The sequence below is a fragment of the Schistocerca cancellata genome, chromosome 8, assembly GCF_023864275.1.
Source record: "Schistocerca cancellata isolate TAMUIC-IGC-003103 chromosome 8, iqSchCanc2.1, whole genome shotgun sequence".
Classification (NCBI taxonomy): Eukaryota; Metazoa; Arthropoda; class Insecta; order Orthoptera; family Acrididae; genus Schistocerca; species Schistocerca cancellata.
The window spans coordinates 449,238,454-449,264,501 of NC_064633.1; the positions used below are offsets into that span (position 1 = coordinate 449,238,454).

The following is a 26,048-nucleotide window of genomic DNA, read 5'->3' on the forward strand; positions in this document are numbered from 1 at the left end:
CTTTTCCACTGAGACAGCACTGCACAATTTCACTGCCCACATAATAGAGTCTCTAAATAGTAAAATGGCGCCAGTAGGAATTTTCTGTGACTTATCCTGAGCATTCGATTGTGTGAAGCATGAGATTGTGTTATAGAAATTATAATTCTATAGTATAAGTGGAACAGCATATGAGTGGTTTAAGCCATATATACAGAACAGAAAGCAAAAAGTTTCTTTATATGGTTTAAGTGATTTAAGGAAGTTTGCCACGTCATCTCACTGGAGGGAAATTACATTAGGCGTTTCACAGGGTGCGGTCATGGGTCCCCTTCTGTTCTTGATATATGTGAATGACCTCCCTTCTTAACTGAAGCAAGAAGCTAACTGACACTGTTTACTGACGATACAAGCATCATTATTAACCCAGTAAAAGAAACTCCAATAGAAAATAATGCCTTTGGAAAAGTTAATAATTGGTTTTCTGCGAATGGGCTTACTGTGAACTTTGGAAAGACACAATACATCCAATTTTCTGCTGCGAGGAGTTCAGTTCCTTCAATAAATATAACACATCAACAGAAGTCAGTAACCTGGGTGGAGAATACTAAGTTTTTGGGCTACATGTAGATCAGAATCTTAATTTAAAAATTCATATTTTGGATCGCCTAAAGCGACTAGGTTCAGTAGCTTTTGCAATCAGAATAATTGCCAATTTTGAGGATGTAGAAATTAGTAAGCTAACATACTTTGCATACTTCCACTCTCAGATGTCATACGGAATAATATTTTGGGATAACTCAGCACTTAGGCAAAAAGTATTCACTGCTCAAAAGAAATTGGTTAGAATTTGTGGGACTCATAGTCGGACATCTTGTAGGCACCTGTTTGAGAGGTTAGGAATTCTTACAACAGCCTCACAGTACATTTACTCAGCAATGAAATTTTTTCTTTACAACATGGGCCAGTTTAAAAACAACAATGACATTCATGATTATGATACCAGAAGAAAGAAAGACTTACACTGTCCTCTACTTAACCTATTTTTGGGACAGAAAAGAATGAAATATGCTGCTGTAAAACTTTTCGGTAAATTACCAGATGAAATAAAATGTCTGCCAGACAGCAGTAATAGTTTCAAAAATAAGTTGAAATCATATCTCCTTGACAACCCCTTCTATACCATAGACGAATTCGTAACCTCCCCACAGTAAAAATAATCATATCATTCACATTCTGTGTAACCTCCCAACAGAATATTATTCCGTAACCTCGCAATAATAGCGTGACTAACCTCCCAATAAAAAATGTAACTCATATATAACCTTTGAATAATTAACTGTGAATCTAAACTGGTAAATTTGGACCTCAGCAGTGCTGTGTCATGGCCCTGAAAGATCATACTGAATAAATTGAAAATTCTTACCTCAATGAAGTCGCCGGATAACGCGTATATATCTGCTGTCATGTATAGAAAGAAACAACTGATTTTTCCTTCGTTAATCGGGATGACCATGGATTGCAGAAATTAGTGAATTCTTTAAATTCAGATGATGGTCAAAAAGTCAATTTTATAAAAAAAGATTATTATTAAAAGATTTTTTAAAATTTACATGGGACTTGATATAACAATAGTACAAATTTTATTGAAACAAGCTACATATGCGCGCGGCTGCTTTCACCTTATACTAAATCGCTCAGGCACCGCCATCGCTTCCCGTGCCCGGTCCCGCCAACTCCACACACACCAGACTGCTAGCTACTACTTACTCCTACCGACACTGCTCTTACTGCGGCCAGCACGGCTCTCTGGTCTGAGATTCTCTTACAGCTTACATATCGCAGGCAGCGCGTGAGCAATCCATCGAAATTACATCTGCTCGTGTGCGCTAGCAACAGATTCCTTAGTCATGGACCCCTTACAATTGTTGAATAAATAAATCTATAGGGATAATATATGCATTTTTTGCCATTTAAGGGAATGGGATAGATAATAAAAATTTTACCCTTAAAATAAACCTTGATTCATGTGTGCATTTCTTATGCATTTGACACGTTCCACATCATAACAGCTAACGTAACCAAGTTCAAAAATGGCTCAAATGGCTCTGAGCACTATGGGACTTAACATCTATGGTCATCAGTCCCCTATAACTTAGAACTACTTAAACCTAACTAACCTAAGGACAGCACACAACACCCAGTCATCACGAAGCATAGAAAATCCCTGACCCCGCCGGGAATCGAACCCGAGACCCCGGGCGTGGGAAGCGAGAACGCTACCGCACGACCACGAGCTGCGGACCGTAACCAAGTACTAACAAGGGCGGGTGCGCGAGTGTCCCCCCACTAGAGATGGCTGGCCACCCAGATCGACTGTCGTCTTGTGTCGAACCGCGACCAACACGAAACTTGGGGCACAATTCCACAATGCTGGTTATCGACAGATATGCTGCCTCATACATTTCTCCGACAGATGTCTACCGATATTTGTACTTCAGCAGTTCAGAAACGAATAACAGCACGTTGGTACTGTTTCGTCGCATTTGGTAATAACGTCTTCATAGCTTACGTTTCCGCATTTTCCGCACGCACGTCGGAAAGACACGGATGCCACACTAATCCCTTGCCCACATGTCGGGGCTTATATACCCGCATCAGAGAGACGATACGTCACAAATACGGTGCAGCAGCGTTCTCAAACGGAAAATTTATAGTTTTCAGTTTTCATGGTAAATGGCTCTGCTAGTTACTAGTAATCAGTATCCACTACATACACTACTGGCCATTAAAATTGATACACCACGAGATGACGTTCTACAGACGCGAAATTTAACCGACAGGAAGAAGATGGTTTGATATGCAAATGATTAGCTTTTCACAGCATTCACACAAGGTTGGCGCCGGTGGCGACACCTGCAACGTGCTGACATGAGGAACGTTTCCAACCGATTTCTCATACACAAACACCAGTTGACCGTTGTTGTGATGCCTCGTGTAAGGAGGAGAAATGCGTACCATCACGTTTCCGACTTTGATAAAGGTCGGACTGTAGCCTATCGCGATTGCGGTTTATCGTATCGCGACATTGCTGCTCACGTTGGTCGAGAGCCAATGACTGTTAGCAGAATATGGAATCGGTGGGTTCAGGAGGGTAATACGGAACGCCGCGCTGGATCCCAACGGCCTCGTATCACTAGAAGTCGAGATGCCAGGCATCTTATCCGCATGGCTGTTACGGATCGTGCAGCCACGTCTCGACCCCTGAGTCAACAGATGGGGACGTTTGCAAGACAACAACCATCTGCACGAACAGTTCGACGACGTTTGCAGCAGCATGGACTACCACCTCGGAGACCATGGCTGCGGTTACCCTTGACGTTGCATCACAGACAGGAGTGCCTGCGATGGTGTACTCAACGACGAACCCGGGCGCACGAATGGCAAAACGTCATTTTTGCAGATGAATCCAGGTTCTGTTTACTGCATCATGATGGCCGCATCCGTGTTTGGCGACATCGCGGTGAACGCACATTGGCAGCGTGTATTCATCATCGCCATACTGGCGTATCACCCGGCGTGCTGGTGTGGGGTGCCATTGGTTACACGTCTCGGTCACCTCTTGTTCGCATTGACGGCACTTTGAACATTGGACGTGACATTTCAGATGTGTTACGACCCGTGGGTCTACCCTTCATTTGATCCCTGCGAAACCCTACATTTCAGCAGGATAATGCACGGCCGCATGTTGCAGATCCTGTACGGGCCTTTCTGGATAAAGAAAACGTTCGACTGCTGCCCTGGCCAGCACATTCTCCAGACTATTGCTATTATTAGTGAGATTCGAGCGCGCACGGAGGCTTTCCGGCAGTCGTTCTTCCCGCGAACCATACGCGACTGGAACGGGTTCAAATCGTTGAAATGGCTCTGAACAATATGGGACTTTACTTCTAAGGTCATCAGTCGACTGGAACAGGAAATGGAGGTAATGACAGTGGCACGTAAAGTGCCCTCCGCCACTCACCGTTGGGTGGGTTGCGGAGTATAAATGTAGATGTAGATCTCTCACCAATTGAAAACGTCTGGTCAATGGTGGCCGAGCAACTGGCTCGTCACAATACGCCAGTCACTACTCTTGATGAACTGTGGTATCGTGTTGAAGCTGTATGGGCAGCTGTACCTGTACACGCCATCCAAGCTCTGTTTGACTCAATGCCCAGGCGTATCAAGGCCGTTATTACGGCCAGAGTTGGTTGTTCTGGGTACTGATTTCTCAGGATCTATGCACCCAAATTGCGTGAAAATGTAATCACATGTCAGCTCTAGTATAATAAATTTGTCCAATGAATATCCGTTTATCATCTGCATTTCTTCTTGGTGTAGCAATTTTAATGGCCGGTAGTGTATTTACTTTTTTCAGACTGATACTGAAGTAATACGGTAGTCTGGTTGGCGGGGGAGGATGAGAGTTGGCGAAGAGGGGGCAAGCCGGCAGGTGGCATTTGCTGCTCCTCTCTCGGTACGCCCTTGGACAGTGAGCAGTTTCTGTAACAGCAAATTGAAAATGGTTTATGTAATCGACCGCGATATTCTCCAGAGACTCTCCTGTGGACTTTTTCCAGTGCTTTTTTCTCCCTTACGTTGGTTACAAGCGAGAAATTTCGTACTGGGAACAACACCGCAAACTCGAGCGCCGTCGCGTCCGTGGCGGCGCGGGCCAGTCGGGCCGTGACGTCACTGGAGGCGGTGGCGGGCCTCTTTCGCGTAGGCCTCGGCTGTGGCAGCGCGGGTCCAGTCCGCCGACTTGAGGTCAGGTGTCGCTGGTCGCTTATTGATCTGGCCGCGTGGCGTGGCGTGTCCGACACGGCCCTCCACGCTTTCTCTGGCTACTGCCGGCGCGGTCACAAGGTCACCCACTGCCCGCGCACGCACCTTTAACTAATTCAAAGCCCCGCCAGCGACCTTATCGCTCTCATCAGTCGCCTGTCGCGGCACGGGTCGTAAACGCTAGCGCCAAACTGCCGCAGCACCTCTGGGCAGGAGAATAAGCGACCCTCCACTTCCTAATCCCCTATCGACGGCGTTGACGGATTGGGTGACCGAAATAGGACACTTTCCCTCCGCATTTCCCTTATGGTAGCCTTATTTATTGGTAACTAACACTTCAGCCGGTACTGCCCGCTTATTTACCCCATCTCCAAGTGTTGTGCATTACATACCACCTATTCCCTATATTGACAAATTATATGGAACCATTTTAATAGCCGGCCGGTGTGGCTGAGCGGTTCTAGGCGGTTCAGTCTGGGACCGCGCGACCGCTACGGTCGCAGGTTCGAATCCTGCCTCGGGTATGGATGTGTATGCTGTACTTAGGTTAGTTAGGTTTAAGTAGTTCTACGTTCTAGGGGACTGATGACCTCAGATGTTGAGTCCCATAGTGCTCATAGCCATTTGAACCATTCTAACAATTGTTAAGCATTCAGTTAGCTGTGACCTCAGAGAAAGTTTTATATATTATGTTCTTTATATTATTAAAGAAAAGCATTAACAACTGTATACCAATAAGATTGTAACAATGAGAAGTCTTTGCTATTATATTCAGAAGCATCTGACCCACCTTACATGTCAAGGCGGTTGGTTACTCTGTACTGTTAATGAAATAAATAAATAAATAAATAAATAAATAAAATAAATAAAATAAAATAAATCTTCCCTGTACCATCCCCATTGCTATAGGTGAAATATCATCAAATTGTAAAATGTCACCAACACGCCGAGAAACCACAAAAACTGTGGACTGGACACTAACAGAATTACATAAAATTTATTCGCATTTGAGAAAACTGAATTCATCACAAACATCAACACATTCCTCCTCGTACTGAAATACAACAAGAGAAAATCAAGCACTCGAAGAAATTTAAATATCTTGGAGAAATAATTACACCTGACGGTTCAGAAAATGCAGCTTTAAAAAATAGGTGTTCTAAACTAGAAGGTGCTTTTTATCTGTGCAAAGACTTATACAAAAGCAAAAGCCTGTCTTTAAACCTAAAACTTCGTCATTATAACACCGTAATTAGACCGTCAGCTTTACATGAATCAGAATGCTTAAACATGATGAAGAAAGGACCACTACGAAAACTTGAAACAAAAGACCGGAAAATTTTGAGGAAAATCCTTGGCCCTATCAAAGAAAACGGAGAATTCCGTCGAAGAGACAACTGTGAATTATACGAACATACAGAAGACATTGTTACCAGCATGAGGAAGTGGACAATGATGTTTTTTGGTCATCTGGAAAGAATGAACGTGCAAAGACTTACTCATCGCATACATTCATCAATTTCAAAAACAAAATCGTATTCAAAATAGGCAAGCCAAGGTAAAAAGGATTTACAGGAAGCTGAAATTTCATTTGATGACATTCGGGATAGAGAAGTTTTCAGAGAAAAAGTCAAAGCAGTGGCCTACCATTATGCTATTAGAGCACGTGTCACCACGGCCAGACTCAAACTTCCTATGTCGTCAACCATGCGCCTACTACCTGACCTCGTACATCCGTTTTGTATATTCCCGTACAGGGGAGACATTTCAAGTGAAAGTCGCGTGCCCAATGTCGGCGGATAAATACGACATTGCAGTGACTGTCTTGTTCAGAAGTACGAGGCAATGTTCCTTTGGACAAACATGCGTGTCCGAAGGAACAGGCAGTGCGGCGACTACAGCCGTTATGAAATATTGTAGTGCCTGTGTTGCGTGCATGCGTCTCCGAAAGAACATTGCATCCTAACTTTGAACAACATAGGCATTGCAATATCGTATGCGGCTGGTTATATTTAAAGTTGCCCTATTTAACACGTTATAACACGGAAACTAATTGCCGTACGAGGACCCAACTTGGTAGCATTAATGTCAAGGACATGGGGAAGAGAAGTAATGCGGAATCAGTTCAGCTGAAACATTTCTAACGTGCAGCGAACGCATAGTGCGTAGTCGGGCGATCACTCTGTTGTAGAAATAATTAACATTTATAAACCCTTTGTATCGTTATATCCGCCGGCCTGAGTGGCCGAGCGGTTCTAGGCGCTTACTTCTGGAACCGCGCTACAGATACGGTTGCAGGTTCGAATCCCGCCTCGGGCATGGATGTGTGTGATGTCCTTAGTAAGTTAGGTTTAGGTAGTTCTAAGTTCTAGGGCAGGGCTTCACAACATACGTGCTCGCGGGGCAAGCTGTGAGCAGCAAGGCGCGAGTACGAAGCAGCGCGAGCACGCTACCCCCACTACCGGACCAGAGCGGAGAGTGGGGAGAGTCACGTGGGGCACACAACAGCTGCCGCCAGTCAATGTAAATCTGCGGCCACCTGCAGGGATATCACTCACGAATTATTTCTGCGACAAATGAAACAAATAAAGGAGAATGTACACGTGCCACATAATTTTATTAGCTTAGTGTATGCCTCTACATTCGTATTAATTTGTGAACTGTTACACAATAAAAGATGTCACTGAAGTATGGGATTTTCGGTTATCTTGTACTTTTTGCTCTTTACAATTGCGTCTATGTTCGGAGTAATTGTTCTTGTGCAATGTAGTCGCAGCGTGCAGTTTAAATTTCGATCAGACACTGCGTTTCTCAGGCGCGTCTTGTTACATTTAATTGCAGAGAACAGTTGTTCACAAACATACGTGGAACGGAACATTGATATTATTGTAGCCGCCAGTTTGTGCAAACGAGGAAATCTATCCTGAGGGAAGTGTCTGTAGAATTCCAAAATGTTTTTCTTGTTCTGAAATTTGTCTCTGTATTCTCTGTCACACTGGAGGTCAATAATTTCTAGTTGCAGCTCAGGACGAATCTCTTCAATATTCGCTGAATATGGAGAGGAGAACAGATCAAAATCACTGTCTAGTGCTGTCAGATCTTGAAAGCGTTGATCAAATTCTTCCTTAAGGGCAACTAAACTATGTGATAACGTTCACAGTCTTTGTGAACATCTTGCACGAATGATAATTTAGGAAAATGAGCTAGATTTCCTGTTTCCAGTTGACTCACCCAAAGCGTTAATTTCATTTTAAAAGCTCGTGTTCGATCTATGAAATGAGTAATTAGCAGATCTTTACCTTGTAGTGAAATGTTCAAAGCATTCAGATGGCTAATTAAATCTGCTAAGAACGCGAGATCACATTTCCATGAAGGCTCTTTCAATTCAGGAAAACACATGTTATTTATTTCCATGAACATATTTATCCCATCTAATAGGCAAAAAAAATCGATTTAAATAATTCGCCACGACTGAGCCAGCGGACCTCGCTGTAATAAGGCAGGCTACCATACTGGCTTTCATGCTCAAGAAAGCTTTTAAATTGCCTGTGTTGTAGCCCATGCTTCCTTATATAATTGGTTGTACGAACAACAACACTCATCACATTTTTTAGAGTGATACTCTTTGCACATAAGTTTTCCTGGTGGATCACGAAGTGAACGCCCCTTATTTCATTCGGCACGGTCAGTTTTTGCATTTTCTCCTTCAACAGCGCAACGAAACCTGACTTTTTCCCTGTCATCGCTGGTGCACCGTCTGTAGACACTGAAACTAAAGAATTCCACGACAATCCTATATTTTCAACACTTTCTTCAGCACTACTTAAAATATCACCTCCGATTGTAGTGTTCTTCACGGCTACTACATCGAGGAGCTCCTCCCTCACCTGAAGATCTCAATTAACACCTCTAATAAATATGGCAAGCTGCTCTGTTCCAGTGATAGCAACACTTTTGTCCAGAGCAAGACAATACGCCATAAAATCTTTACAGATATTTGCAAGCTGGCTCTGGACGTCGTCTGCCATGTCCTGTATGCGACGCATAGTGGTCATGTTAGATGATCGCACAACCCGAAACTGTTCAACCTGAGATGGACTTAAATGTTCCGCTGCAACTACCAAACATACTTTTATTAAATCGCCATAGTGAAGGGGCGCAGGGATTTTGCTAAAAGCAAAGCAATTTTGTAACTCACTCTGAGAGCTGCCTCAGTTGATTTTTCTTCGTCGTCCAGATCTTCTTCGGATAGCTTTCTTTTAAGTTTAATAACTTCCTGTGCACGATCTGGTCCTTCACATCCTTCACATTTTCCACATAGTCTTTCGCGTGGTACGACATATAATGTCGCTGCAAATTAAATTTCCTAAAAAAGAATTCAGCGTTTTGTGACATACTAAACATTTTGCAACACCATCTTTTACTGTAAACAGATACAATTCCTCCCAATGGGGGTTGAACTGAAAGCATGGTTTGGGTTTCACAACGGCGACTTGACATGATTCTTAACCAGCGAAGTGAATGTTAGAGCTGATCGTAGTACTTTAAACGTTACACAGTCGGCGCGAATTCAATAGGCACGCTGCGGCCCTATTCAAACGTGCGCGCGCATTTCCCCTCCCTCCCTACTCCGCGACCTTGCACCTGCTGGCGAGCCCGTGCCTGAGCAGACGCGAGTACTCGCGCTCAAAACCGGCCAGTTGTTAAGCCCTGTTCTAGGGGACTGATGACCTCAGATGTTAAGTCCCATAGTGCTCAGAGCCATTTGAACCATTTTTATCGTTATATCCAAAAGGTTTGTAAATGTTAATCTACATTCAGATCCCATGATGGCAACTTTGGTGTGTTGAAAACGGTTATCCAGTAAACAATATTTAAGCTATCTTGGCTTTTGCATTATTTCTACATTTCTAACGTGCTGCCACGGTACATCATACCATTACATACCGGTACCATCACTGCTGCAAAAGGGGCTCAGTAAGGCGCCCATCAGTGTCCAGAAGGGTCTGAAAGCGCAGGATTGCATTCTGCACACAAAACGAAGCCTGCCCGTATGCGCTATATCTCATGATATGTTGCGCTTCAGATCAGCACATGTGTGAATGTTCTACGGGTAAACCCTGCCCTTGAGGTAGCCCTCACAACCAGAAATCACAGTGACTGAGATCAGGTGATAGTGCCGGCCAACCATATGGAAACGAGCGCCTAATAATTCAGTCGTTTCCAAATGTGTTTCGGAGAAGCAGATGAAATTCGCGAGCGATGTCCGGTGGGACCCCGTCTTGCATGAAAGCTGTTGAGTTCAATGCGTTTCTCTCCTGTGGAGCGAGTATAACACGCTGGCGAAGCATATTGCAGTAAAGCTGGCCAGTCACACTGCACGTCTTTGGTCCTGGAGCGCCAACCTTTTCAAAAAAGAAGGGGCCAATAATGAACGTAGCCGTGAAGCCATACCATACGGTGACACGTTTACCATACAGAGGAACTTCATGCACAGTGACTGGAGATGGAGATCCCCACACTCGGCAGTTCTGTCTGTTCACCTCACCCGCCAGAGAATACTGAACTTAGTCTCTCCACAGGATGGTCTAGGACCAGCACTCGTCTACTTCAGTCCTTGCGAGAAAGTGGAGAGCGAAATAAATATGTCGTCGTGCATTCTGTGGTGCAAGCTGCTGTACGATATGAATCTGGTACGGATACCATTTGAGAATGGTTCGAAGCACCTTCCGTACAGTGGACCACGGGATACTCAACAGTCGCGCGCTGCCTGACGATCGGGAATTTCGTGCAGCGTTGTCTGCCATAGCAACAGCGATTTCATCAACCACCTGTGGTGCAACCGGTCGTCGGCCTCTTCCCGGAGCGAAGGCCAGTTCTCCAGTTGATTCGAACTTCTCCATCATGCTCCGCACAACAGGTGGAGAAAGAGGACCCTTCCGTAATCCTTTCATCCGGCGATATCCTCGAAGTGCAGCTGCAGCATTGTTTCTGTTTTGCTGCCCTGCTTCTTTTATCCTACCTCATGTTGACACTTCAACGCCGGCCGCGGTGGTCTTGCGGTTCTAGGCGCTGCAGTCCGGAACCGCGGGACTGCTACGGTCGCAGGTTCGAATCGTGCTTCGGGCATGGATGTGTGTGATGTCCTTAGGTTAGTTAGGTTTAAGTAGTTCTAAGTTCTAGGGGACTGATGACCTAAGATGTTGAGTCCCATAGTGCTCAGAGCCATTTGAACCATTTGACACTTCAACAAGTGCACTGCGACTGGACAGGTGTGCGATAATATGAATCACGATGACTGATCACGGCACCTGGTGGCCATAGTTGGAAATGGACGGTGGCGCTGTGACGCATGGAAATCATGCACCCCATACTCCGTATTACACTCCTGGAAATGGAAAAAAGAACACATTGACACCGGTGTGTCAGACCCACCATACTTGCTCCGGACACTGCGAGAGGGCTGTACAAGCAATGATCACACGCACGGCACAGCGGACACACCAGGAACCGCGGTGTTGGCCGTCGAATGGCGCTAGCTGCGCAGCATTTGTGCACCGCCGCCGTCAGTGTCAGCCAGTTTGCCGTGGCATACGGAGCTCCATCGCAGTCTTTAACACTGGTAGCATGCCGCGACAGCGTGGACGTGAACCGTATGTGCAGTTGACGGACTTTGGGCGAGGGCGTATAGTGGGCATGCGGGAGGCCGCGTGGACGTACCGCCGAATTGCTCAACACGTGGGGCGTGAGGTCTCCACAGTACATCGATGTTGTCGCCAGTGGTCGGCGGAAGATGCACGTGCCCGTCGACCTGGGACCGGACCGCAGCGACGCACGGATGCACGCCAAGACCGTAGGATCCTACGCAGTGCCGTAGGGGACAGCACCGCCACTTCCCAGCAAATTAGGGACACTGTTGCCCCTGGGGTATCGGCGAGGACCATTCGCAACCGTCTCCATGAAGCTGGGCTACGGTCCCGCACACCGTTAGGCCGTCTTCCGCTCACGCCCCAACATCGTGCAGCCCGCCTCCAGTGGTGTCGCGACAGGCGTGAATGGAGGGACGAATGGAGACGTGTCGTCTTCAGCGATGAGAGTCGCTTCTGCCTTGGTGCCAATGATGGCCGTATGCGTGTTTGGCGCCGTGCAGGTGAGCGCCACAATCAGGACTGCATACGACCGAGGCACACAGGGCCAACACCCGGCATCATGGTGTGGGGAGCGATCTCCTACACTGGCCGTACACCACTGGTGATCGTCGAGGACACACTGAATAGTGCACGGTACATCCAAACCGTCATCGAACCCATCGTTCTACCATTCCTAGACCGGCAAGGGAACTTGCTGTTCCAACAGGACAATGCACGTCCGCATGTATCCCGTGCCACCCAACGTGCTCTAGAAGGTGTAAGTCAACTACCCTGGCCAGCAAGATCTCCGGATCTGTCCCCCATTGAGCATGTTTGGGACTGGATGAAGCGTCGTCTCACGCGGTCTGCACGCCCAGCACGAACGCTGGTCCAACTGAGGCGCCAGGTGGAAATGGCATGGCAAGCCGTTCCACAGGACTACATCCAGCATCTGTACGATCGTCTCCATGGGAGAATAGCAGCCTGCATTGCTGCGAAAGGTGGATATACACTGTACTAGTGCCGACATTGTGCATGCTCTGTTGCCTGTGTCTATGTGCCTGTGGTTCTGTCAGTGTGATCATGTGATGTATCTGACCCCAGGAATGTGTCAATAAAGTTTCCCCTTCCTGGGACAATGAATTCACGGTGTTCTCATTTCAATTTCCAGGAGTGTATAAGGTCTTAAATAGGGAAAGTTTAATTATAACCACCCGGTATATCACTGAGAGAGTTATTTTTCCATTGTACAGGATTACAGGAGGTGTCTGAATTCCTGTTAGAGGCTTCTAGAGGCTGCAGAGCCGCTGCCGCTTAGTAGACAATCTGGGAATGTACCTATCCTGTGGACGTAAAACGAGTTTGAAGATAGGTTCACTTTCAAATCTCCCGTTTCACGGTAACCACACAGCGGAGACAATGAACTTCGAGATGTATGCTCTATAAGAGTCCATAGCGAGGGCAGTGTTCCAAGTAATCATCGTGGGGTACTTTCCTACGTGGCGAAGGACGTCTTCTTCAAAGCCGAGAGTGTAATGTGTCCGTGGGGCATCACAATCGGCCCTCCTTTTTGCTTACATACCAATTTATTGTGTTCTTTGTTGCAGCTGGACGAAAATAATATGTAATGTTATAAGTGAAACAATCGCTTAGTAATGGAAAGTTATCAGATTCTACAGATATTATGCGAAAGAGCATGTTCCCTTGCTAGCAGCAGTTTATCGTAGTCTAATGTTATTCCAACTGCAGTTTCGGCGAAAATACTTTTCATTACGAGAGACTCATCGTAGTGTGAGAGTGAGGTACTTTTTGCAGTGGAATACTTAGCTCTGAACCGTCCAATCTCCTCCACCAATAAAGTCAGTTAAGGAATGTATATTCCAGATTTGTCTGGATTTCGGACGTGATGAAAACTTGGATGATAAAATCATATTTTCCAACACAAAGATTAATCGTTTTAACATTAGATATATTTTCCGTAAGTATTTACAAAGATGTTCACACAACTGTTACAGGTTGGTTGGTTGGTTTGGGGAAGGAGACTAGACAGCGTGGTCATCGGTCTCATCAGATTAGGGAAGGATGGGGAAGGAAGTCGGCCGTGCCCTTTCAGAGGAACCATCCTGGCATTTGCCTGGATTGATTTAGGGAAATCACGGAAAACCTAAATCAGGATGGCCGGACGCGGGATTGAACCGTCGTCCTCCCGAATGCGAGTCCAATGTCTAACCACTGCGCCACCCCGCTCGGTAACTGTTACAGACTTTGAGTCATTACATTGCCTAAACTGCGACTGACTTTAAGTGCTTTTTACCGCTCAATATCTACCCTATTCTTAGCAACGTATGATCTGTGGGCTATTGCCAAAAACAAAAACAATTACATTTATTGATTTATAATGGAAAATTAATGATTTACAACAAAATGTTAGCACGGTTTTACAGATAATAAATGATTCGTTCTGCATACATTTCTAAATATTGTCATTTTGACTTTTGTGTGAAAATTTAGTTATGAAGTTACAATAACAATACCTATCGTAAAATCATTTATTACATCTTAATTTTACGTTGGATTTTATTCCTAACATTAATTGAGGTACAGTATAAAATTCCGAAACGGAATTTCAGGTTAAAGTTCTGTGTGGTAATTTCGTAGTATCAAAATGACTGAAAATCAATAGTGTTTACATCAAAATGTTCAAGAACCGTCAACGAAAACGTTTATTTCAACTGATCTAGTTGTTTTTAGTTAGTGACATGATATATAACGTGCACAAGTCGCGTTAAATACATCAGATGACTGATAAAAGTTCCAAAAGTCTGTTTTCTAGGTAAGTTGAAATTTACGAATTTTCCTAATTCATTATTGGTTTAATTACATTATAGATATTTCTTCTGACATTTCTGTGGGAATGTAATAATGCAATCGCGAGAATGAAATTATAAATTTTGCTGAGACTTACGACAGTATGTTAATTCATATCATCGGGTTTTCTAACTAATTATAACATTCTTTTAATTATAGTTAAATGAACTGAAACAATGTTAATGGTACTGATTCGGTACGTAAGTGCACCATACAGTTTAATTTGCTGATAAAAATTAAGAAAAACCTTACTTTCTAACTTATGTTCATTACGCACTGTTGGTTGTATAGTATACAATCTGCTAAACTTTTAGTGGTATCGATGCATTCATTAACTACCCTATAACTACTCCTGTTACAGTAGGTATTGAAGAACTGAAGGGTACCTAGCAACTGGAAAAAAGCGCAGGCCACTCACGTTTTCAGGAAGGGTCGTAGGGCAGATGAACATAATTATTGGCCTATATAGCTGCCGTGAATCTGTTGTAGAATTACGAAACATGTTTTATGCTTCCATATTATGACGTTTCAGGAGAAGGAAAATCCCCCACTATAAAAATCAGTATGGATTCTGCAAACAGAGATCTTGCGAAATTCTGCTCTCTCAGTTTGTCCCAAGAACTACAGCCCTCTAGAAGACGGCGCTCAGTTTGACGTGTTATTTGATTTCAGGAAGGCACGTGACACCTTCCTGCACTGCCACGTAGTGAAAAAAATACAAGCTTACCGAGTATCGAATCAGATTTGTGACTGGATTCGATATGTCACTGCAGGTAGGATTCAGCACGTCGCTCTTAACGGAACAGAATCATTAGGTGTAAAGGTTTTTTCTGGAGTACCGCAAGGAAGTGTCATAGGACCGTTACTGTTTACAATGTATGTAAATGATATAGCAGAGTGAGCAGGCAACTGTTGAAGATTGTTCGCAGCGCCGGCCGAAGTGGCCGTGCGGTTAAAGGCGCTGCAGCCTGGAACCGCAAGACCGCTACGGTCGCAGGTTCGAATCCTGCCTCGGGCATGGATGTTTGTGATGTCTTTAGGTTAGTTAGGTTTAACTAGTTCTAAGTTCTAGGGGACTAATGACCTCAGCAGTTGAGTCCCATAGTGCTCAGAGCCATTTGAACCATTTTTTTTGTTCGCAGATGGTGGGGTTGTCTACAGGAAAGTCCACCTGCAGAGGATTCATGAATGGTGTAGGAACTGGTAGTTGACCCTGAACGTGAATAAATGTATCACATTGCGCAAACATAGGAGAATAAATCCACTACTGCACAACTTCACCATTGATGAAAAATTGCTGGAAGCAGTATCTACCGTTAAATGTCTAGGAGTAACCATCCAGAGCGACCATAAGTGGAATGTCCCCATAAAACAAATAGGAAAGGCAGAAGCTTGATAGCGATTCATAGAAATAATCTTACGGAAATGGACTCATCTACTAAAGAAGTGGCTTACGAAACACTTCTTCTACCGATTCTCGAGCATTGCTAATCAACCTGGGACGCTTAACATGTGGGACTAATACAAGAGAACAGTGCATTTAGTCGACGCGAGAGCGTTACAGAGATGCTCAACAAACTGCAGTGGCAGACGCTACAGGAGAGGCATTGTGCATCACGGAGTCATTTATTATTGAAATTGCGGGGATTGTTGGAAGAGTCGGTCCACATATTACTTCCTCTCACATACGTCCTGCAAATTGATTACGAGCCCGCATCTCGTGGTCGTGCGGTAGCGTTCTCGCTTCCCACGCCCGGGTTCCCGGGTTCGATTCCCGGCGGGGTCAGGGATTTTCTCTGCCTCGTGATGGCTGGGTGTTGTGTGCTGTCCTTAGGTTAGTTAGGTTTAAGTAGTTCTAAGTTCTAGGGGACTTATGACCACAGCAGTTGAGTCCCATAGTGCTCAGAGCCATTTTTGATTACAACGAAAAAAAAATAATCGAGAAACTAAAGCTAACGTAGAGAAATACTGACACTTATTCTTCCCACGCGGCATTCGTGAGTGGAACAGGGAAGGGAGGTTCATGTAAGGTTTCCCTTATTTGCAGATAAGAGCGCATTTTACTCTATTTCAGTTTTTGCTATTTCACATATGTGAAGTGAACGTATCAGCGCTGCAGTACCTTAGGGAGTACGGAGCGAGCGCTAGGTTCCCATGCTGGCTACCAGAGACGGTTGCCCATCTGGCGCTTTCAGAGACAGTGGGATGGGGTGCCGATGCAGAAATCGCTCCTGACGTCAGCAAAGAGATACTTAGGGAAACTACATTTATTCTAGCGTGAATCAAGTAAATGTTATTATTAAATATTTGCTAACAAAAGTTGTTTACGCCACTTAGACATTAGGAGTCCGTGGTCATAAATACTATCTTTTCAGTAGTTTTACAATGACAGGAAGCGATGATATTAATAATGATTGACTGACTTTGGCATAACCGAAGATGTACGATCTTCTACGAATTATACCGATGTTACGCTCAAGTTCCAGCCTGTGCGTCATAGTCGGCAGTCGTCAAAGTAGGATGGTTTCCGATATAGTCACGCGGTAGACCGTGCTCTCGTGCAGTTAATAGTTTGCTTATAATCAGTGTGAACAAGTTCATTTTACGATGTTTCTTAAATAAATGCACAATAGCGGCATCCCGTGTAAAAAAAATTATTTGCACAAAAAAACTTGTTCCCTCTTCATTAGGTAAAACATAGACAGTAATATTGCACCTTCAGAATCCGACGGCGCTGCTGTGGTTCTTCAAGGAGACATAAAACTACGAGAGCATCTGCACATAAGAGATAGGAAGAATTCCTACAGGGCGGCTCATTAGGTCAGTTTAAAAGCGGACTGGCTTAATTATCGCAAAACTCGGGTGGGAAAGTGTGGCCGTTATTCTACACGCCTCTTATTCCACCATTTACGGACTCACCGGCTAAACCGAGACATTTCTGGAGATTTAGTACGAGTGGTATCAGAAATACCATCCACCACACAGTCAGGCGGTTTGTAGAGTATTGGTGTAGGCGTAGATGAGACTGACGACGGCGCCCTCTTGTGAGTTTGTGTGCTTTACTGGCCGTGCCCGTTTCCTCTCCCCGTGGCTGTGCAGTAGAGATGGGCAAACTGAAACACTTAACTGTTTCGAAACAAATGAAACAGTACAATGTAATGTTTCGATACGCTGTTTCGAAACGGTGAAACAGTTTGTGTTTTGTAATCTAATTAACGTACACATTTAATCATGAAATGATAATTAAATGGACACCCTAGCTGCAAAGAGGCGTTGATGTACTTTATTGGGGACATGTTGAAAATGAGTGCCCCGACCGGGACTCGAACCCGGGATCTCCTGCTTACATGGCAGGAGATCCCGGGTTCGAGTCCCGGTCGGGGCACTCATTTTCAACATGTCCCCAATGAAGTACATCAACGCCTCTTTGCTGCTAGGATGTCCATTTAATTATCATTTCATTTCTAGCAAAGCTGCATGGTCATCCACGGTAACTGTTCTTTCGGGAACAGATACTACCGTCATATACATTTAATCATCTTGAATGTCTACTGTATAAGTATGTCCATATAAACACAAATGAGGTGCGAGAGCGCTAATCATTTCGCAGAAAGTATGAAACTATCACCTGGGCGTCTTGGCAGTTTCGTATTTCCTGCAGCAAATGCGCTGCTTTCGTGTTGTGTGACTTTCATACTTTTCAATTGGCTGAGGACAGCCATAGCTGAAGACAGAAGAACCACCACGAACGGAACTGGAGGTAGGAGCAAACTGCAGAAACAACGGATATGCTACTGGGATTCCCACATTCCGTTAGTATGGGTAATATACCCATCCTGCTAATTTCCATGCACACAAAGGGAATCATTGTGGATAATAGGCACAGTGACTATAAACTCACAAATAACGCCAAATAATTCGAATAAATAACAAAATATAACAGAAAAAATTTTTGTCTTTCAAGGTGTTTCGAACCTTTACTATAAAGTCATCATGCTTCCCAGCCCTTCCCGTTCACCATTACACTATCAGTGATACGTCAAACAGATTGCTTGCAACTATACCTAGATCAAATTTATGTATATGTCTAATAACTGTCACTCTAAGCCTTTTTTTATTCAAAATGTTGTAGGCTTACTTGCGTTTCTTAATACGATTACTGTACATGAAAAGAGAAGCGTATGTTATAAAAAAAGTGTAATTTAATCGAATGATTTTCACATATTTATTATTTTGAATGGGAATAGTATGCGTTGTTTCATTGTTTGGTTAGTGTTTATAAAGCAGATGTTACGCCATTTCGTAATAGGACAGTCAGCTAGAAACGAAGCTTTATTTTCGGATATCTTAAGCTTCATTCTATTGCTTGTCAAAAAGAATTCGACACTCTTGAAAGTGTTTCATGAAGTGTTATGTTGTGTTTCAATATCTGTGCCGAGCCCGAATCTCGTACGACACAGAGCGGAATGAAACATCACTGTTTCTATACAATTAGTCCATTCCAAGCGCAGGTGGACTGAAACAGCCTTATTTTGAAACAACGATACAGTTTCTGTGTCTGGCTCGAGATCGAATCTGGTGCGGTTATCCGAAACAGGGGCGGAATGAAACACCACTGTTTCGAAACAGTGAACCACAGCCGTTCCGAAACACTGAAACAGTTTCACGTACCGATACACTGTATCGAAACATAGAAACAGTGGCCAAGTCTACTGTTCAGTAAGCGAGAGCAGGTTTCCATATCCAGGGGGAAGGGCGCTTTCTCCAACAACATGGAGATAATGGGCTGGTTGTTCTCTAATCCTCCTAAACGGTTGTGGTCGAAGCCGACTATGTTGGCTTCAAGGCACGTCATTTTCCATTACGGCCGTGTCACTTAAGAGAAACTTCTCAAAGTCAGGCTAGGATGCAGCATCTTACAATAAGTACTGTGAATGTTAGCCAGTTGCAGTGCCTGAATTCTGTTGCCGAGGCTGATTCACGGACACAGTCAATCTGTGTACTCTTACGACTGGAAAAATGCCTTGGTGGCCGAAACTGGTCTTGTTAATAAAAAATAAGTTTGCAACTGGAACTGTCATTTGATTCCAAACTCTTTGTCATATTACTTAGTAGTTAACACATAAATGTCACACTGATAACATAAAAAAGAAAATGTTTAAAGAAAGTGAACTGAGTGAAGTATTGAAATCAAGATACATGTATATTTTCGTAACCTGCAGCCTGATGTAAATCGCTTGCGTGTTAATTCTGTTGTTCCCTAATTAAATAGCTATCTGTTCATTTGGACTTAAAGCTAAACAAACAACAAATAAACTGCAGAATCTTAAATAGCATAGACCTGCGTACCATAATTTACAACTCACAGTTCCTTTACGTAGCCTTCTCGTGTGTCTCGGCACTTACCTTGGGCGTAGCCAACCTTACCACGAGTTACAGAAAAATATGTTGGCGTGAATTGTGTTTACACGTAATCAGACAGAGTCTAGTTTACCGGACTATGAATCTGTGAAAGAGGTTATAGAACAGCTTGTCGGACATGACCGCTGCCAATTTGCTTTGTTACCGTCAGATCTCGTTAGTTCCTCCATTGTTGACCATATCGTTGTATAGGGGAGAAATGACAACAAAGAAGTTCTTGCATAGTTGCTGGTGATGCGTTCCGGAGTGTCTCACTTCTGCCTTTCTTTTGGTCCTTTGTATCACCGGAAAAAAAAACACTTATTTTTGAAGTGGACCGAGACACTTATTGCAGCGTTACAGTTTGGGATAAAACTCTGCAATCTTTTTTCTAATTGCACCACCTGCTTGTGAACAAAATAATAACACTGGGCGTATTTTGCCGCTGATAATAGCTCGTGTAGTTACAAAACACTGAAAAAGCTGATGCGCCAAGTGTTCCAATCCGTGAAAGTAGCTTAACTGCCGTCGAAATGGGTGCAACTCGAAATATTTAAGTACTTAGCATCTAACGACAGGGTAAGTGTGCCGACCTCAAATTCGCTAACGATCGAAGTCTACCATTTCGTACTCACTGCGTGTTTCTTAGATATTTTTCCACACAATTTAAGTACGACTGTAAGCTTTTTGCCGTATTGTCATCATATATGCACGATAAAACGCTGTTAACGGCATCCAACTCAAACGGAACTATTCCGTCACGTACGGTACAGATGGCGCAAGTGAATTAATTGGCTATAATTGGCCAAGCCATGCTTGCAGAATGCCAACACGAATTATTTACAGAAGAATGGAAAACTTTTTATATAGTAAAACAATCACGACCCCATGAAGATGTTTATTTAATTTACTGCTGAACGGTTTCGACCACTGTTCTGGTCATCAGACCGCCTACTCCACGGGAGTCTGCTGGCGCTGACGAGGGGTAGGCACCACTCTAGGCGGCTGCAAGCAGTGGTTGTAAGCCTCCTAGAGTGGCGCCTGACCCTCCCGCCAGCTGAATGATAGATCGCTCGCACTGGACAAAATGAATCAACCTTACATTACTGGCCTACAAGGTCACCGGACTTCACTTTATGTGGTTATTTCTTGTACGGGATCATAAGACTGTTTATGTGCCTTCGTTACCAACAACAATGAATGAACTGAGAAATCTCATAACAGCAGCTGCGGAAGCTGTAACTCAACACATGCTCGCTGCAATATGAGAACAATTAGAATGCATCTCAAGGGGACATATCGAACACCTACGAAAAGAAACTTCCTGGCAGATCAAAACTGTGTGCCCGACCGAGACTCGAACTCGGGACCTTTGCCTTTCGCGGGCAGGTGCTCTACCATCTGAGCTACCGAAGCACGACTCACGCCCGGTCCTCACAGCTTTACTTCTGCAAGTATCTCGTCTCCTACCTACGAAAAGGTATGAAAAAAAAAACTTTGAGTTTCCCCTCATCAAAAAACTAAGTTCATCCCATTTGTTTATTAGTTTCAGAAATATTGACGTGATTCTTTTTGATACAACTTGTATATTGCCTTAGTTTATCTGACACATTATACGAACATGCTTCCAAAAGTTAAAAAAAATGTTGAAAAACACACAAATTTTAGGCTGAAGAAAAAGTGGTCTAATTCTACATCTACATTTATACTCCGTAAGCCGCCCAACGGTGTATGGCGGAGGGCACTTTACGCGTCACTGTCATTGCCTCCCTTTCCTGTTCCAGTCGGGTATGGTTCGCGGGAAGAACGACTGCCAGAAAGTCTCCGTGCGCGCTCTAATCTCTCTAATTTTACATTCGTGATCTCCTCGGGAGGTATAAGTAGGGGGAAGCAATATATTCGATACCTCATCCAGAAACGCACCCTCTCGAAACCTGGACAGCAAGCTACACCGCGATGCATAGCGTCTCTCTTGCAGAGTCTGTCACTTGAGTTTGGTAAACATCTCCGTAACGCTATCACGCTCACCAAATAACCCTGTGACGAAACGCGCCACTCTTCTTTGGATCTTCTATATCTCTTCCGTCAACCCGACTTTGTACGGATCCGACACTGATGAGCAATACTCAAGTATAGGTCGAACGTGTGTTTTGCAAGCCACTTCCTTTGTTAATGGACTGCATTTTCTAAGGACTCTCCCAATGAATCTCAACCTTGTACCCGCCTTACCAACAATTAATTTTATATGATCATTCCACTTCAAATCGTTCCGTACGCATACTCCCAGATATTTTACAGAAGTAACTGCTACCAGTGTTTGTTCCGCTATCATATAATCATACAATATAGGATCCTTCTCTCTATGTATTCGCAATACATTATATTTGTCTTTGTTAAGGATCAGTTGCCATTTCCTGCACCAAGTGCCTATCCGCTGCAGATCTTCCTGCAATTCGCTGCAATTTTCTAATGCTGCAACTTCTCTGTATACTACAGCATCATCCGCGAAAAGCCGCATGGAACTTCCGACACTATCTACTAGGTCATTTATATATATTGTGAAAAGTAATGGTCCCATAACACTCCCCTGTGGTACGCCAGAGGTTACTTTAACGTCTGTAGACGTCTCTCCATTGAGAACAACATGCTATGTTCTGTTTGCTAAAAACTCTTCAATCCAGTCACACAGCTGGTCTGATATTCCGTAGCCTCTTACTTTGTTTATCAGGCGACATTGCGGAACTGTATCGAACGCCTTCCGGAAGCCAAGGAAAATGGCATCTACCTGGGAGCCTGTATCTGATATATTCTGGGTCTCATGAACAAATAAAGCGAGTTGGGTCTCACTGACTTACCTGGGTTAACGGAAAGTAGGGAGTAACATAAACGTTAACGGGTTATGTGTCTCGACTATACTAAATAGGTACAGTACAAAGTGTACGAGCAACTTGGTGGTGACGCGGCGGCTTGTGTGTGCAGTGACAGCGACGGGGAGGACGTAAGCGGAGGAGCGGCGCGGCCAGCGGAGGCGGCGGCGGCTGGCGTGCAGGCGGCCGCCCCCCAGCAGCTGCCGGAGGGCGATGGCCGCGTCTGCAGCACCTGGGACAGCGCCGCCAACGCAGGTACTGCCCCGGCATACTCCAAGCTTTAATTGTCACTTCTAAAAAATAAAGTTGCGAAATTATTTTTTGTGTTTGCTATTCAGGTACACGTCTAAATCTGCGCACCACAATGCCGTAGCACGTCACTAGAGGAGTCAAAATAAAATGCTAGAGGACTCAAAATAAAATGAAATTAGAATTATATATTAATATCTTCAGCTGCTAACGGCGTTGATATACACTACTGGTCATTAAAACGCTACACCACGAAGATCACGTACTACAGACGCGAAATTTAACCGACAGGAAGAAGATGCTGTGATATGCATATGATTAGCTTTTCAGAGCATTCACACAAGGTTGGCGCCGGTGGCGACACCTACAACGTGCTGACATGAGGAAAGATTCGAACCGATTTCTCATACACAAACAGCAGTTGACCGGCGTTGCCTGGTGAAACGTTGTTGTGATGCCTCGTGTAAGCAGGAGAAATACGTACCATCACGTTTCCGACTTTGATAAAGGTCGGATTGTAGCATATCGCAATTGCTGTTTATCGTATCGCGACATTGCTGCTCGCGTTGGTCGAGATACAGTGACTGTTAGCAGAATATGGAATCGGTGGGTACGGGAAGGTAATACGGAACGCCGTGATGGATCCCAACGGCCTCGTATCACTAGCAGTCGAGATGACAGGCATCTTATCCGTATGGCTGCAACGGATCGTGCAGCCACGTCTCGATCCCTGAGTCAACAGATGGGGACGTTTGCAAAACAACAACCACCTACACGAACAGTTCGACGACGTTTGCAGCAGCATGGGCTATCAGCTCGGAGGCCATGGCTGCGGTTACCCTTGACGCTGCATCACAGGCAGGAGCGCCGGCGATGGTGTGCTCAACGACGAGCCTGGGTGGACGAATGTGCAAAACGTCATTTTTTCGGATATATCCAGGTTCTGTTTACAGCATCATGGTGGTCGCATCCTTGTTTGGCGACATTGCGGTGAACGCACATTGGAAGCGTGTATTCGTCATCGCCATTCGTATCACCCGGCGTGATGGTATGGGGTGCCATTGGTTACACGTCTCGGTCACCTCTTGTTCGCATTGACGGCACTTTGAACAGTGGACGTTACATTTCACATGTTACGACCCGTGGCTCTATCCTTCATTCGATCCCTGCTAAACCCTACATTTCAGCAGGATAATGCACGACCGCATGTTGCAGGTCCTGTACGGGCCTACTGGATACAGAAAATGTTCGACTGCTGCCCTGGCCAGCACATTCTCCAGATCTGTCACCAATTGAAAACGTCTGGTCAATGGTGTCCGAGCAACTGGCTCGTCACAATACGCCAGACACTACTCTTGATGAACTATGGTATCTTGATGAACTGTGGTATCGTGTTGAAGCTGCATGGGCAGCTGTACCTTTACACGCCATCCAAGCTCTGTTTGACTCAATGCCCAGGCGTATCAAGGCCGTTATTACGGCCAGACGTGGTCGTTCTGGGTACTGATTTCTCAGGATCTATGCACCAAAATTGCGTGAAAATGTAATCACTTGTCAGTTCTAGTACAATATATTTTTCCAATGAATTCCCGTTTATCATCTGCATTTCTTCTTGGTGTAGCAATTTTAATGGTCAGTAGTGTATATCAACGGGGACAGGTGACAATGTGTTCCACGACCGGGACTCGCACCTGGCATCCCCTGCTTACATGGCAGACGCTCCATCCATCTGAGCCACCGAAGCCACCGAGGGCACAGAGGTTAGTGCGACTGCAGGGACTATCTCGCGCACGCCTCCCGTGAGACCCACATTCTCAAATGGTTCAAAATGGTTCAAATGGCTCTGAGCACTATGGGACTCAACATCTTAGGTCATAAGTCCCCTAGAACTTAGAACTACTTAAACCTAACTAACCTAAGGACATCACACACACCCATGCCCGAGGTAGGATTCGAACCTGCGACCGTAGCAGTCCCGCGGTTCCGGACTGCAGCGCCAGAACCGCTAGACCACCGCGGCCGGCCCCACATTCTCACCGTCTATGTCCACACACTACATTCGTAGTGTCCCTACTGAACACAATGGAAGAGTAATGTCCGAAAGAACAGACACCATATTCCATATCAGTATATAGTTCTAGCAATACCGGCCACGACCTTCCTCTTCTGTGCGGATGTACACATATTACCCGAACTCGGACTTGGTAAGAATGGCTTCCACGAGTAATGAGTGCATTGGGTAGGGACATTCTCTCAACTTCTACTGAAACACAGTGGCGGCTCTTGAGTATACTTTTTGAACGTTCACAAATTTCTAACTTCAGATACATGTGAATGTGTGAAATTACCAGCATGTGCTGTGCGACAGTCACGCTTTTCAACATATTTATCCAACTACAGTAACTAACAATAATAAAAATAACCGTAGTAGTAGTAGTAGTGGTGGTGGTGGTGGTGGTGGTGGTGGTGGTGGTGGTGGTAGTAGTAGTAGTAACATGTATAACTTGTCTGAAAAAAGAAAATTATTTTTGTGGAATTTTGTTGTTTTGTACATAATTAAGTTCAATTTAGGGAAAACACAATATAGCTGGCACGTTAGCTCAGCGTGTTCGGTCAGAGGGTTAGCTGCCCTCTGTAATAAAAAAAACTGAGTTAATCGAGCAACAACGAACAAAACGGGTGTCTCGCGACGTCCGCACCGAGCAAATACAACGAACGAAAACGAACAAAATGAGATAAAAAAAAGCGCGTTCGGTCAGAGTGCTGCCTGCTCTCTGTAATAAAATAAACTGAGTCAAGCAATCAACGATCAACTTGAACGGACGTCTTCTGACGTCCGCCCAGACCAAAAGCAACGAACTATATCGAACGAAATGAAAAAAAAAAAAAAAGATGGTGAACAGGAAGGGCTGGGAAACATAGTGGACTTATAGTAATGGTTTGAACAACTTGGCGGACAAAAAATTTTAAAACCGGCTGCTCACTTCTAGTTGACGCATGCCGGCACGGTAGCTCAGCGTGTTCGGTCTGAGAGCTGGTTGGCCTCTGTAGTAAAAAACTGAGTGAAAGGGTCAACAACGAACTTGAACGGCTGTCATGTGACGTCCGCAACGACCAAACACAATGATTATACACTCCTGGAAATTGAAATAAGAACACCGTGAATTCATTGTCCCAGGAAGGGGAAACTTTATTGACACATTCCTGGGGTCAGATACATCACATGATC

At 44.6% G+C, this 26,048-nt stretch overlaps 1 protein-coding gene across 1 annotated transcript in view; it reads left to right on the plus strand.

Moving 5' to 3' along the window:
- Positions 1–26,048, plus strand: part of LOC126095623 (uncharacterized) — a 402,540-nt gene that overhangs the window by 353,876 nt on the left and 22,616 nt on the right. The window contains exon 2 of the mRNA XM_049910389.1: positions 22,683–22,825. Coding sequence (XP_049766346.1) covers positions 22,683–22,825 — 143 coding nt within the window. The remainder of the gene's footprint in view (positions 1–22,682; positions 22,826–26,048) is intronic.